This window comes from Labrus mixtus, chromosome 20 (genome assembly GCF_963584025.1).
Source record: "Labrus mixtus chromosome 20, fLabMix1.1, whole genome shotgun sequence".
Lineage (NCBI taxonomy): Eukaryota > Metazoa > Chordata > Actinopteri > Labriformes > Labridae > Labrus > Labrus mixtus.
Genome location: NC_083631.1, coordinates 10,442,517 through 10,458,613, shown reverse-complemented (window position 1 = coordinate 10,458,613; position 16,097 = coordinate 10,442,517). Strand labels below are relative to the sequence as shown.

Here is a 16,097-nt window from a genome sequence, read left to right as displayed (position 1 = left end):
GCTCACACATTAGAGGGAGCCGCTAGTCCATCGGACCAAAAGGAGTAGGTCCGGGCATCTGATTAGAATCCTCCTTGTAGCCTCCCTTTGGAGGTTTGTTGAACTGGGAGGAGACCCTAAGGTAGACCCAGAGCTCACTTGAAATTATGGCAAGGGAGAAAGACATCTGGGTCGACTAGCTAAGCCTGCTGCGGCCCCAGTAGGAGGAAAAAAATGGATGGATGAACTAATGAGCTATATTATTTACATTTTAGAGTGCATTTAGTCTTTATGTATACATTGGTTGTTTTATTGTACTTTGCATGTGTGTCGTAGTACCTGAACAAACAGAGGAATGGTCTGCATGCTGGAGATCTCGCCTCTGTTTATCGGATCTCTTGCCAGAATATGAAGAGCTCCCGTACAACCTTCGACGATCTCCTCCATACGAACCCCGTCCTACAGACAGACAGAGAGACAACCGACCATCAAACACCTGACAGGTGTATCTAGTCATTTAACAGCACACACTGCTTTATTTATGTTTTTTTATATTTGAATATTTGGTATATCTGTACATATAAAATTAATAATTGTTGCTCAACTTATAATTTTCTTCTATGAACACACACACTTTTCTCTGTTTATTTGGTGTATATGGGTGAGTTATGGGTTATTTTATTAGCTTTTTTATTTTTACATTTTTAAATTATTCCTATTGCTGTATTGTGTTTAAGAGCAATGGTAACAACCAAATTTCCCCCTGGGATTAATAAAGTATTTCTGATTCTGATATAATTATTACTTTTAGTCATGCTGCATCATTGATTACTGTTGTTATTGTTTTGAATTGTGTTGATGCTTTGGCAATATTGTTCATTTAACATTAGTGCCAATAAAGCTTTATAAATTGAAATTGACAGGCAGAGAGACAGAGAGAGAGGTAGAGAGACGAGTGAAGAAAGAGACAGGTAGAGACAGAGTGATGAGGACAGACAGATAACAATTATTAAATAAGGGAGCTGTTTAATATTAGAATATTTTAGAACTGAAGAAGAAACAAGTGTCTGTGTCTGTGTGTGTGTCTGTCTGTCTGTGTGTGTTTAAAATATAGAATAAAATTACTTTATTGATCCCAAACTGGGAAATTGTGGCGTTACAGCAGCAGGTTATCCAACACACAATATGAGTAAAAAACACAATGTTAGCAAATCTAAACATAATATAATATTAAATACAAAGTAAATAAGTACTAAAAATATCAAAACTAAGAATGTGAATATATACAACCAGGATTTAACTAAGCATTACTAGTCTTAAATAGGAAGATTAAATGTAAATGTGCAAAAACAGAGTTGTAAATGGACAGTATTGACATAAGTTAAAGTGCATGAGTGTAGACATATTATAAGCAGAAACTATACAATATAACGGCGAGTAGACAGACAAATGAAGTGAAGATGAGTGCAGGGATAATTAGTAAATTTAACATGTGCAGATCAGATTACAGTATGGAGAGACAGATATTATCATGATGACGGTTCTCTGCACGCATGAGGTGAGCTGTTGTACAGAGTTATGGCCTTCGGTAAGAAAGATTTCTTGTATCTGTCCTTGTGACAGCGGAGTTGTATCAGTCTGTTGGAGAAGCTGCTCCGCTGTTTGTCCAGCAGGGTGTGCAGAGGGTGATCAGGATTATCCATAATGGATAACAGTTTGTTAAGAGTCCTCCTCTCTGTCACCACTACAAAAGAGTCCAGCTTGCAGCCTATCACAGAGCAGGCCTTCTTAATGAGTTTGTCCAGTCTCTTAGTGTCACCAGCTCCAATGCTGCTCCCCCAGCAGACCACAGCAGAGAACAGTGCACTGGCCACAACAGACTGATAGGAGATCTCCAACATCTTGCTGCACACGTTGAAGGATCTCAGCTTCCTCAGAAAGTAGAGTCGGCTCATCCCCTTCTTGTACACAGCCTGAGTGTTGGCCTTCCAGTTCAGTTTGTTGTCTATGTTGACACCCTGGTACTTGTACTCCTCCACCACAGACACGTCCTCTCCCAGGATGCACAGTGGTGGTGGCTCTGTCCTCTTCCTTCTGAAGTCGCTCACCATCTCCCTGGTCTTATCCACGTTCAGAATCAGGTGATTTAATCCTGTCCACTCCACAAAGTTATCCACCAGCTCTCTGTACTCCCCCTCTTGCCCATCCCTTATACACCCCACCACCGCAGGGCCATCAGAAAACTGTGGCATGACCTGGAGTCGTACTGAAAGTCAGAGGTGTACAAGGTGAAAAGGAAAGGAGACAGCACAGTCCCCTGTGGAGCTCCTGTACTTCTCTCCACCATTCCAGACTGAACACTGCCAAGTCGGACAAACTGTGGTCTGTCTGTCAGGTAGTCAGTAATCCAGGAGATGATGGACGAGTCCACACCCATCAACTGCAGCTTCTCTTCCAGCAGTTGAGGCTGGATGGTGTTGAATGCACTGGAGAAATCAAAAAAGGTGATTCTCACAGTGCAGCCGTTTCGCTCCAGATGTGAGTGAGCACGCTGCAACAGGTAGATGATGACATCGTCCACTCCCAGGTGTGGCTGGTAGGCAAATTGTAGAGGGTCAAGGGATGGTTTCACCTGCGGCCTGAGGTGGGTCAAGACGAGCCTCTCCAACACTTTCATCACATGAGATGTGAGAGCCACTGGTCGATAGTCCTTGAGATCAGATGGTGTCATCTTCTTTGGGACCGGGACCAAGCAGGACGTTTTCCACAGCACCGGTATCCTCTCCTGGCTCAGACTCAGGTTGAAGAGGTGTTGCAGAATCTCAGACAGCTGGCTGGCGCAGGTCTTCAGAACCCTTGGGCTGATGCCGTCCGGGCCTGGAGCCTTGCTAATGTGTAGTTTCTCCAGCTGTCTCTTCACCTGGCCAGTTGTTAGAGTCGGGGGGGGGGGAGGATGGAGCAATTCACCTCAGAGGGGGAAGTGCACTTCTGTGGTGCGTGGCCAGAGTCCAAAGAGTTCACCATGGGGGGTTGGGGAGGGGGGGGAGTTCCCTGGGCAAGTAATATGGGCGCATTCCAACAGCCCAACAATGTCCGGGCTGCAGAGACGTTCCTTCACACTAACATGGCCAGGATTACACCATCTCTCACTCACATACAGTGCAATCCCTCCACCTTTCTTCTTACCGCTCTTAATAACGTCACTGTCAGCCCGAAAAGTCCAGAAGCCGGGTACCGCCACGCTGTGGTCCGGGATGTCCGAGTGCAGCCATGTCTCCGTGAAGCACATAATACTGCACTGCCGGTATTCCCACTGGTTCCGGACAAGCGCGTCGAAGCGTCCGTCTTATTGCCCAAAGATCTCACGTTCCCCATAATCACCGCTGGTACAGAAGGCTTGTGTTTTCTCTTCTTAGCTCTTCTATTAGCTCCAGCTCTGCAACCCCAGCGTCGCCTCCTCAGCTCCTCCGGAATTACAGGCCTTGCTCCAGGCAGTAGCACCTTGGAGAGCGCCATCAGCTGATTGCGTGTGTAAACAATGCCCTCACTCAGCTGTGCGCTGCTCTCCGTTACAAAGAATGTCCAAAGTAACAGAAAAACAGCGCAAAAAGTTCCAAGAGCGAAAGTTGCCATTTCCACTCAATAGAGTAAACTAATACTCAAAAAACACACTTTAAAAACAAATAATAACTAATCAAAAAATACGATATAACGACACGGACAATGGGAGCTGCTGCAACCGGCGGCCACCTCACACAGCGCCGGAAGCGGTGTGTGTTTGTGTGTGTCTGTCTGTCTGTGTTTGTGTGTGTGTTTGTTTGTGTGTCTGTGTGTGTTTGTGTCTGCGTCTGTGTGTGTTTGTGTGTCTGTGTGTCTGTGTGTGTCTGTGTGTGTGTGTGTGTGTGTGTTTGTGTGTGTCTGTGTGTGTTTGTGTGTCTGTGTGTGTGTGTGTGTGTGTGTGTGTGTGTGTGTGTGTGTGTGTGTGTGTGTGTGTGTGTCTGTGTCTGTATTTGTGTGTGTGTGTGTGTGTGTGTGTGTGTGTGTGTGTGTGTGTGTGTGTATGTGAATCACACCTGGTATGTTTGCTGAGCGGAGGAGGCGTGTCTCTGTGTGTCCTGATGAGCTTTAAGCAGCAGGTTGACCAATCGCGGGATAGCTCCCGCCTCCCTCAGTGGTGCCTGATTGGCTGGACAAAGTGCAAGGTTCCTGATCAGACCAACTGTAGCCTGAGGGGGTCAAAGGTCAAACAGATGTGTGATCATTTTATACAAACTCATTATATTCACAGTTTGTTGTTTTGAAGGAACCTCCCTCACCTTCACTACAGGCCAGTAGTGTGGTTGTGACAGCAGTTTGACAACAGCTGGGATACCGTAGTGAAGCCGCACTGCATTCTGGGCCAGCTCAGCATCCTGATGGCGGGAGGTCAGGTGACGTAGGGCACAGACTGCCGGTTCAGCAACGTCCTCTTTCTCTCCGGCACGTAGCACGGCATGAATCAAAGCCTCCACACCGCCGAACTGAGTCACCAGAGTCTGATGAGGAGAACATACCTACTGAGACCTGACATTTATTTATATTATACATATACAAACATTCATATATTAATATACTGTAGAGATCTGACAGAAAACAGACAGTCAAGACTTTAACTTTTAGTGAATGAAGACACACTATATGAAAACAACACACACTGTATGAAAACTACACACACTGTATGAGAACAACACACACTGTGTGAAAGCAACACACTTTATATTCAAACATCAAATTCATATCATTCAGGGAATCGCTCCTCCCGTCACCTTGTTGCGTGAGTTGTTACACGTGAGGTTGGACAATATGCCGGTCGCACACGTCAACATGTTGACATCATCAGAGCCCAACTGGGTGACCAGGATCTGCAGCAGACCATCTAGACCCTCCTACAGAGAAAGACCAGTTAGAGACAAGCTAGAGACAAGCTAGAGACCGTTTAGAACAGATTTGAAGGAGGGGGTAATAGAATGTTCGAGAACAAATAAAGCAATTTGGGGAGTATATTCATTTTCAAAATCTATTTTTTTCCAAATAAGGAGAGTGGCTGAGTGGTTTATACCTGAGTGGTTTATACCTGTTCGGTTTATACCTGAGTGGTTTCATACCTGAGTGGTTTCATACCTGAGTGGTTTCATACCTGTGAAGTTTGTACCTGTTTTGTTGCAGCGTCTGAAAGGTTGCGTAGAGTCCAGAGACAGTTTTGAATCAAACGCTGACTGGAGCCTGTGAGGTGTTGGCCAAGAGCCTGCATCCCACCTGCATAGGTATGAAAGCAGTTACATCCTTAGTATCACACCTGTACTGGTTTGAAAACAGTTACATCATTAGCATTACAAACAACTAGGCCTTTCCTCAAATAAGGATTTACAAAGTTGAACCTGATTGCTCAGATTTCTCTTATAGTTGACTGATAGCCGAATGTTTTTTTGTTTTGTTTTTTGCGCTCATTGATCCACATTCTCCTTTGAGTTTAAGCACATTGTTAATCTATTTGTCTTCTAGACTTGGAATAACAACTTATTTCTACGATAGGACCTGATCCATCATTTGTCTCACTCATTAACTCATTACACTGATGACCCAGTGTGTGCTGGTCAGACCACCACAGCAGCCATAACGTACACATCTGTCAGACCACCGACAAACAAACGTCTTTTAACGATTTAAAGATTTACTGAACTCTCCTAATCATTTAAATCAATCCTTTACACATTACATCCATGGATCCAGATCCACGGACTGATTCAAATTTACCTCCGCTATTTTGATGAACTTTTGATGACACATCATAACAGCCTATAACAGCCAATGAGGTGCATCCCCCTGTTCTGACGGCCAATCACACGCGACTGTGCCGATGACTGACATTTCTTGTAGCCAATGAAATTCTCTAAACATGGCTCTGCAGCTTCTATCAAGACTTCAGGGTGATTTCTTCATGCACACACTAAGGAGAGTGATTTAAAGTACGAGTTGTTTTCAGAACTGCATTAAAAGCATTAATAAGGGGTTAAACATAAGATTAGACATTAAACACCCCCATAGAGCTGGAATGGAACAATCCATGTGTTTGACTGTGATGGTGCATTCATGTGATGTCGGACACACAGGAAAAAACGATTTCCACGTTGTAAAATGCACATGAACACCTGCTAAAGTCGGGACAACAACTTGGAAACTTGGATCAACTCATCACGAGGGGTCAAACATGTTTTGTTAATCACATATTGCATATCAACTTTTTGCTCAAATTTATCTTGTAACTTGAATTCCACAGATATACTTCGTAGCATCAACACTGTTTTTTGCTGTTATTACAATATTCTAACTTTCCGAGCTAAAATCAGGTGAAAACACTGAAGTCGGAAAAACAACTTCCCAACTCGGAAACTTGGAGCACCCGAGCAGCACCTGAATGTAGCATTAGACTCGCAGTAAACTGAGGCTCTGACCAACGAATCGTCCAGTACTCAACTATATGGGGTCAGCCCTACAAACAACATTACTTTTGAGCCAATCAGACTACTTTAAAGACGAGTTTAGTTGATTATTTAGTGTTTGACAGACCAGCATCTGGAGCAGAACCTAAACTCCTGACTTTGAACGACAGGAAGTTAAACTTAGAGACTTTTTTATCGAGTCTGCCAACGTAGATGCTCGTGGCCAACTGAGAATCATCTCTACTTGTCTCCATCACCTGGCTGTATCTGCTGGACAGCTGGTGGTGCCGGACTGGACCTTCATCGGAGTAAGTTCCTCTTTGAGACAAACCTACACCAGGAAGGCCTCAAACATGCAATGCTGATGTGGTAAAAGTAAGATTGTGCTTTCAATTCTTCAGTTCTGAATAATCTCTGAATCTTCTTCAGTCAAGCTCAAATAATTCAATTATCTTCACTTTATCATTTTTATATTGAGAAGTTTCATATTAAAGGAGAGATCCTGTAAGGTTTGTTGCACTTACAAACTAAGCGTTCATCACTAAGGTTATTCATTTATATTTATTTATATTTATGAGATTAGAGTAGTATTTTTAATATCATTATCCATTATTAATGTCATATTTATCAAAGTGCTCTCACCAGCCTCCACGATGGCTGGCTTGTTGCTCGGACACACTGACAGCACTTTTAGGACTCGGCTCGTCGTCCACAGCAGCTTCTCATAGTTGTAGTTCCTCATGATGAACACCAGACCCTCAGGACCGGCATTGGCCAGGATGATGAGCTGCCAGAAAACAGGAAGTAGCAGGTGAAGTTCTGTGTTGGAGAGTAAACAGAAGCAGGATGTGTGCAGACGTCCTCACCTTGCTCTCCTGGTTCCCGTAGGACAGCAACTGCAGACAGTCGGTGGTGATGGCGAGGAACTTTGGGTTACTCTTCTTCAGGAGAGGAACCATTCTCTGCAGGCCGTCAGCCAGACGCACCGCCATCTTGGATCCTTCCTGGTGAAGCAGCAGGTTGTGTAGAGTGGTGATGGCATAAAATAAGACCGACTCCACCGGAGAACTTTAGAAGGGGCATAAACATAAACACAATCAAAAACACAAACATCAACATAAATATCAACACATACATCAACACAAACATAAACATCAACACAAACATAAACATAAACACAAACATCAACACAAACATAAACATCAACACAAACATAAACACAAACATAAACATCAACACAAACATCAACACAAACATAAACATAAACACAAACATAAACATCAACACAAACATAAACATCAACACAAACATCAACATAAACATCAACATCAACATCAACACAAACATAAACATAAACATCAACACAAACATAAAAATTAAAAACAGACTTACAGAAACAATTTAAACATTTTAACTTCATAAACATATTTTATTACATATTTCATTAAACACACACACACACACACACACACACACACACCCTCTAAACACTTCTTTCTGTGAAGCTGTTTTAATATTTTTATTCATTTTTCAGAATCAATTATGAGTCTGATTTATCCTCAAGTGTTAATCCTCAGTGTGAAGGATTAACTCAGTGTGTGTGTTAGGGTGTGTGTGTGTGTGTGTTAGGGTGTGTGTGTGTGTGTGTGAGTTAGCGTGTCTGTGTTTCAGCGTGTGTGTGTGTGTGTTTGTGAGTTAGGGTGTGTGTTTTAGGGTGTGTGTGTGTGTGTGTGTGTGTGTGTGTGTGTGTGTGTGTGTGTGTGAGTTAGCGTGTCTGTGTGATGGTTGGGGAGCACTTATTGCTGTTGCCCTCAGATATTTTAATTATATATTTCCATAAGTCCAAAAATCTGAACAGGTGACTAAATGTGACCATGGGAAACTGGTTGTCACATTGATGAATGGCAGGCAAATACCTGAGCATGCGGACCAGAGCAGGGATCCCTCCTGATTGGAAGATGGCCATAAGCCCCTCCCTCTGGTGCGACAGGCTGTGAAGCACACTGGCTGCACACCGCGCCGTCTCCATGTCGACCGCCGTTGTCATGGCCCGCACCACGGCGCCCACCATAGAGGGAGACTGGACCAACACACGGCGACTGGCCTCTTTGCGAGTCAGCTGATTGACAATCATGGCGGCCTTGTTCACCACGAGCTGCAGAGAAAAAGAAAGACCAGAAAAACATCCATAAAACATGTCGTTACCTTATAAAACTTCTAAAGACAGATAAAGAAACAAGTCTTCGACTTGTGTCTCTTCATGAGAAGAAGAACTGCAATTTACACACACAAGGTTCTAAAATATCTGAACCAGGTGAGTCTCAATATCAACTCTTCGTCTAAATTATTAATTTGAATGATTCGTTATCTATATTGATTTGGCGTGATTGTACCGGGTCGTCGTCTCCCAGCAGCTTGGTGAGCTCTGGCACCGCCCTGGTGGCGAGCTCGGCGTCATCCTGGTAGTTTATCAGGTGGACGATTGCAGTCTTTAACAGCTGGGAGGGTTCAGCCAATCGCTGCACATTGCTCTGCTGTGTGGGATCTGATTGGATGGGCATGGCTGCCTCCCCCTCCACCAGGGTCTCTGGAAACATGGCGGCTCGGACACGCTGAGCCCGTGTGAGCGAGAACTGAGCGTCTAAATCTGTAAATGGAAAATCAACAAAGATTAGATTCAAAGTGAAGATGATGAAAATGATCAAATTATGTTTCTGTGCTTTAACAGCAGGAGCAGGGAATCGATCCATCAACCCTACAACTATGGACGACCCGCTCTACCTCTGAGCCACAGCCAGTGTGTGTGTGTGTGTGTGTGTCTTTCTGTATGTGTATGTCAATCAATCAATCTTTATTTGTATAGTGCCAATTCATGAAAAGTGTTATCTCGAGACCTGACTCTTTGCTATATTACAAAGACCCGGCTTAATCCATCATGAGCACTTTTAGAAAAAGTAACAGTGGCAAGAAAAAAACGTCCTTTTAACATGCAGAAATCTTTTGCAAATCCAGGCTCATGACGAAACAGCCATCTACCGAAACTGCGCCGGGCATGAAAATAGGATAGGGGGAGGTAGAGCCTTCAGTTATCAGGCCTGCTCGTGGTACAGTCTCTGCAACGGCCAAAAAAAGGCCAACTGGATCGACGCGTAGTGACGGAGCTGGACACACCACAAAAACTAGGACGACGACCGCTCACTGACGGACCAACAGCTGACAGTCTCCTTGGTGTGTCAGGGCCTTTAGGTTCCACGGGATAGTTGATGGACAATCCCCCCCTACCCCTCTTGTTCCCCATCCCCCTTCCTGCATCTTACCCTATTTCCCATAGTACATTTAGAGACTGTAGGTACCATGAGCAGGCCTGATAACTGAAGGCTCTATCTCCCATAGTACATTTAGAGACTGTAGGTACCACGAGCAGGCCTGATAACTGAAGGCTCTACCTCCCATAGTACATTTAGAGACTGTACCACGAGCAGGCCTGATAACTGAAGGCTCTATCTCCCATAGCACATTTAGAGACTGTACCACGAGCAGGCCTGATAACTGAAGGCTCTATCTCCCATAGTACATTTAGAGACTGTAGGTACCACGAGCAGGCCTGATAACTGAAGGCTCTACCTCCCATAGTACATTTAGAGACTGTACCACGAGCAGGCCTGATAACTGAAGGCTCTATCTCCCATAGTACATTTAGAGACTGTACCACGAGCAGGCCTGATAACTGAAGGCTCTACCTCCCATAGTACATTTAGAGACTGTACCACGAGCAGGCCTGATAACTGAAGGCTCTACCTCCCATACTACATTTAGAGACTGTAGGTACCACGAGCAGGCCTGATAACTGAAGGCTCTACCTCCCATAGTACATTTAGAGACTGTAGGTACCACTAGCAGGCCCGCATTCTGGGACTGTAATGTTCTCGAAGGGTAGTACGGCACTAGAAGCTCCTTAAGATAAGATGGTGCCTGGCCATTTAGAGCTTTGTAAGTGAGAAGGAGGATTTTAAATTCTATTCTAGATTGTATAGGGAGCCAGTGCAGAGAAGCCAACACAGGAGTAATGTGGTCCCTTTTCCTAGTTCTAGTCAGTACACGAGCTGCAGCTTTTTGGACTAATTGAAGAGTCTTTAGAAATTTACCAGAGCACCCTGACAAAAGAGAATTACAATAATCGGGTTAGGGTTAGCGTAAATACGTAAATACGTAAACTAGTTTTTCTGCATCATTTTGGGACAGGATATGCCTGATTTTAGATATATTACGAAGGTGAAAATAGGCTGTTAGGGTCAATTGTTTGATGTGAGAGTTAGAGCTAACCCCTAACCCAGGACATATCTTGATCAAATAGAACTCCTAGATTCCTAACAGTGGTGCTAGATGCCAGGCTGATGTCATTAAGGCCATATCATTAGAAAAAGTCTCTCTGAGGTTTTTAGGGCCTAGCACAATAACTTCAGTCTTGTCTGAGTTAAGTAGCAAAAACATTCTGGTCATCCAGGTCGTAACGTCCTTAAGGCACGTTTCTATCTTACATAACTGACTGGTGCCATCGGGCTTCATTGATACATAAAGCTGAGTATCATCTGCATAACAATGAAACTGTATGGAGTGTTTCCTCATAATATTACCCAGAGGAAGCATATATAATGTAAAGAGAATTGGTCCAACCTTGTGGCACTCCATGGCTAACTTTGGTGTGCATAGAGGACTTATCATTAACATGTACAAACTGAGATCGGTCTGATAAGTAGGATTCAAACCAACTTAAAGCAGTCCCTGTAATTCCAAGTAAATGTTCTAGTCTGTATAATAGGATCTGCTGGTCAATAGTGTCAAAAGCAGCACTAAGATCCAACAAGACGAACACAGAGAGAAGTCACCTGTCTGAAGCTAGAAGTAGATCGTTTGTAACATTAACTAGTGCAGTCTCAGTGCTATGGTGGACTCTAAATCCTGACTGAAACTCCTCAAATAAACTGTTGTCATGGAGAAAGTCACACAGCTTATTAGCTACCACTTTCTCCAGGATCTTTGAGATAAAAGGAAGGTTGGATATAGGCCTATAGTTAGCTAGAGTTCCTGAATCTAGAGTAGGTTTTTTGAGTAGAGGTTTGATTACCGCTACTTTAAATGACTGTGGTACATAGCCTGCCAGTAAAGACATATTGATCATATCTAATATAGAGTTGCTAACTAAGGGAAAGACTTCCTTAAACAGCTTGGTTGGGATTGGGTATAAAAGACAGGTTGACGGTTTCGACGCAGAAATAATTGAATTTAGCACTGAAAGGTCGATTGGAGAAAAACTGTCTAGATTAATATCAGGTCCTGGAACTGTCTCTGCCATATCAGACGTATCTGCACCAGGTAAGGGCAGGAAGTTACCAATGTTGTCTCTGATGTCTAGAACTTTGTTGTTAAAAAAGCTCATGAAATCATTACTGCTGAGGGCTAAAGGAATACAAGGCTCAATGGAGCCATGACTCTCTGTCAGCCTGGCTACAGTGCTGAAAAGGTATCTAGGATTGCTTTTGTTTTCCTCGATTAGAGAGGAGTAGTAGGCAGCTCGAGCGTGATGTAGATCCTTCATATATTTTCTATGACTATCCTGCCAAAATAAACAAGACTCTACCGTTTTGGTAGAGCGCCATATTCTTTCAAAATTTTGCGACGTTTGTTTAGAGTACAGGTTTCTGAGTTGAACCATGGAGCTAGTCTCTGCCGTTTGATAACCTTCTGTTTTAGGGGAGCAATCGAATCAAGAGTAACTCTCAGCGAATCCACTGCACTATCAACAAACTGATCTAGCTGAGAGGGACTAAAGCTATTATAAGAGTTTCCAACTGGGTTTAAACATGGTACTGAATCAAAAGCAGCTGAAATAGCTTCCTTAAATCTAGCCACAGCACTATCAGATAAACTTCTAGAGAGCACATTTTTATTAAGCAGAGTTAATGCTGGTTAGAAAAAGTCAAAAGTTATTAGAAAATTATCTGATAGACGAGGATATTCTGGGAAAACTATTAAGTTATTGATTTGTGTGTGTGTCATACTGTCTCATATAAACTGGTATGAACTGGTATATAAACTGTTCTGATATCTGGTATGTTAACTAGAAGATATCTGGTATGTTAACTAGAAGATATCTGGTATGAACTGGTATGAGCTGGTCTGATATCTGGTGTTAAGACATAATCCTGAACCTCCAAATAAATTAATAAAAGATGAATTCAGATCACGCAGATATGACTGAACTATTTAAAATATGTTGATCAAATATGTTAAAATATGAAATCAGTGGCTTCACGGTGCTGTCGCACTGTGTTTTTGATGTTGTTGATATGGGGGGGGTGTCTCTGAATGCGTTTTGTGGTCCATTAGTTAATGGAAGAAAAAGAAAAAAGATGAATGAATCCAAAAATCTGATGAATAATAGATGAAGACTAAAACCAGAGTTAGAAACAGACAGACAGGAAATCTCACCTGTGGGGCTCTCTGCTCCGCCCCCTGCTGAGTCTCCACCCCCCGCGGTCGCAGCAGCAGGTCCACCTGTGGTACTGTTTGTAGATGTGTACTTCTTACGCCCACTGTAGTCAGTACTGCTCTCGTCGTCACGGACTGTCGTCGCTCCGGACTGAATCCCTGAATCTGATGAGTAGTACGTCTGCTGCCACTCAGCAACCTTAACCACGCTGTCTGCCTCACTCACTGCAACAACATCGAATACTCGGTCAAATACTACAGTAACATTACAATAAATACTGCTAGAAATGCTTTCACCTACAGAATCTTTGAATCCCTGCATTCACTGTTATCCGAAACTCTACCATGCAACAAGGAAACTGTATGTAAACCCGATCCAGAGACGCTGCCAGCTTCTCTGGGCACAAGATCATTGAGGATAGACTGAGGTGAAGTAGAAAACCATCCTGAGGTCTGATGAGTCCAAATTTGACTTCCTGTTTGGAAATAATGGATGCTTCGTCCTGTGGGCTAAAGTGACCTGTTTTTAATGAGCGCTCAGTTCAGTCAGCATCATGTTGGTATGGAGGTGCTTTAGTGCACATGGCATGGGTAACCTGCACATTTGTGAAGGTTCCATTAGTGCTGAACCATATAAACAGGTTTAGGAACAACATGTGCTGCCAAACAGACAACTTTTTTATCAGGGGAGGCCTTTTTTTGGATCAAGATGATATTAAACCACCCAACTTTTCTGATGCATGTTGCTGGCTTCAAATTCATATTTGGTATATATATAAAAAAACAATACAGAAATCTCATGATGTGTTTTTTGTGACTATTTTCATCTAGATTTGAATGTTTTGATTGTAATCATCAATTTGTTATTAAAAATGTACACAATGTCCCAACTTTTTGAGGAAATTAGATGTTTGTAAAAAGAAAGAACCAGTTTCTGTGTGTGAATACAAACAGTGAATAAATGTCTTACTCTGCATGGACATCATCTCTGTCCACTGATGGGGCCGCCTTCTCTGACCTCAGACCTGCAGGAAAACACAGTTACTTGAAGTCACCTACAACAATTATTCTATCACTGCTAAGGACTACATTTGATAAAAATTTTGCAAATTCAGATAGAAATTCAGAATATGGGCCAGGAGGGCAATAAACTACAACAACTAGAACTGGCTGAAAGGTTCTTGAGACTGGATGTGAAAGACTAAGAACAAGGCTTTCAAAAGAAGAAAAATACAGCTTTGGTCGAGGGTTAACAAGAAGACTAGAATTAAAAATAGCTGCTACTCCACCACCTCGTCCGGTGTCTCGAGGTATATGAGTATTAAAATGACTGGGAGGAGTGGATTCATTTAAACTAACATATTCATCTCGACACAGCCAGGTTTCAGTCAAACAAAGTAAATCAATATGCTGATCTGATATCAGATCATTCACTAAAATAGATTTGGATGCTAAGGACCTAATGTTCAAAAGTTTGCAGTGAATTTTCTGATTTTTTTGCAAAATCGTATTCGTAGTTTTGATTCTAAAGAGATTTTGATGATTTACACCTTCTTTTTCTACGTTTGGATGACTTATAAAAACGGGTCTGGACCAGGGGACAGACACAGTACCTATAGTATAACTACAGTTCGATTCAGAATTACAGCTATAGTGACTGGGAGACAGATCTAAGGGAGGCACAGAGAAGCGTGTAAGACTGCAGCTCTGCCTCCTGGTCTGAACTCTGTGTTGTTGTCAAGGTTTTGGACTAATAACCTCTGCTATGTTTCTAGATAAAAGAGCTGCACCGTCCAAAGTGGGATGGATGCCGTCTCTAGCTAGCAGACCAGGTTTTCCCCAAAAAGACTGCCAGTTATCTATGAAGCCCACATCGTTTGCTGGACACCACCTCGACAGCCAGCGGTTGAGTGATGACATGCGGCTATACATGTCATCACTGGTCTGATTTGGGAGGGGTCCAGAGAACACTACGGAGTCCGACATCGTCTTAGCAAAAGTACACACCGACTCCACATTAACCTTAGTGACTTCCGACTGGCGTAGTCGGGAGTCATTAGTGCCGACATGAATTACGATTGTATCAAATCTACCTTTAGTCTTTGTCAGCAACTTTAAATGAGATGCAATGTCGCCCGCTCTGGCCCCGGGTATACACCTAACTATGCCCGCTGACTTCACTAGCTTCACGTTTCGGACTATGGAGTCTCCAATAATCATAGTTTTATTCTCAGCGGGTGTGTCGCTGAGTGGGGAAAATTTGTTTGAAACGTGAAGTGGTTGGTGGGGAACCGTGTGCTTCGATTTTCGACTATGCTTCCCTCGGACAGTAACCCAGCCACCACCTCCCGGCTGCTCGGGAGCTACCGGGGCGGAAGCCAAGCTATGTCGACCCGCACCGGCTACAGGCGGCTGGCTAACTACTGCTGCATACGATGACTCTGACTCAATGGTGCGGAGCCGTCTCTCTAACTCAGACATCCTCGCCTCCAAAGCTAAAAATAAACTACATTTCTTACATGTATCATTATCACTAAAGGAGGACGAGGAGTAACTTAACATCTGACACGTAGAGCAGGAGAGAGCAGGAGAGGGAGAGACAGAAAAAGAAGCTAACTGCTAAGCTAGGCTAAGAGTAGGTAGCTAAAATAAACAAAACTGTTAAGCAGGTTTGTCGCTAGAGAGAAAGAGTGCTTTTCGATTACTTCTGTTCGTCTGAACGTACAGTGTGTTGGAAACAACAGTTGTAAGAAACTAGGCAAAATTAACAATGAAGCTTTTAGCTCTAACGATCAGCACTGAGCAACACAGAACAGGACGTGATGCAATACGCTCACCCGTAGTACATAGAGTCTGAACTCGATTAACCATGCCAAGACCCACAAAAAAGTCCATTTACATCGTGATGAAATGTCAACAGGAGGTCCACACCATGTTTTGTATTTCACAATAAAGCGTCATTTTCAGCTGATCAATTCATGTTTGGTATCAGCTGACAGTAGACAAGGTCAAGATTCTCTGTGCTCTGCCATTTTTTATTTTATATCAATGTTTTTTATTGTTTGTTTTTTAAAAGATTTTATTTTTGGGCGTTTTTGTGTCTTTATTATAGAGATGAGAGAGTGGATAGAGAAAGAAATCAGAGAGAAA

The 16,097-nt window shown here is 43.1% G+C and overlaps 1 protein-coding gene across 2 annotated transcripts in view; it reads right to left on the bottom strand.

Moving 5' to 3' along the window:
• The window catches only part of jupb (junction plakoglobin b), a 31,689-nt gene that overhangs the window by 7,990 nt on the left and 7,602 nt on the right, over positions 1–16,097 (bottom strand). For both annotated transcript variants that reach the window (XR_009665831.1, XM_061027294.1), the window contains exons 2-12: positions 13,918–13,972; positions 12,948–13,172; positions 8,852–9,105; positions 8,375–8,613; positions 7,325–7,526; positions 7,101–7,245; positions 5,171–5,274; positions 4,785–4,904; positions 4,296–4,514; positions 4,053–4,205; positions 319–438 (exon numbers count right to left, since the gene is read on the bottom strand). Coding sequence is in view for 1 of the 2 variants with exons in the window: in XM_061027294.1 (XP_060883277.1) it covers positions 319–438; positions 4,053–4,205; positions 4,296–4,514; positions 4,785–4,904; positions 5,171–5,274; positions 7,101–7,245; positions 7,325–7,526; positions 8,375–8,613; positions 8,852–9,105; positions 12,948–13,172; positions 13,918–13,933 (1,797 nt within the window). In the remaining variant the exon portion in view is untranslated. The remainder of the gene's footprint in view (positions 1–318; positions 439–4,052; positions 4,206–4,295; positions 4,515–4,784; positions 4,905–5,170; positions 5,275–7,100; positions 7,246–7,324; positions 7,527–8,374; positions 8,614–8,851; positions 9,106–12,947; positions 13,173–13,917; positions 13,973–16,097) is intronic.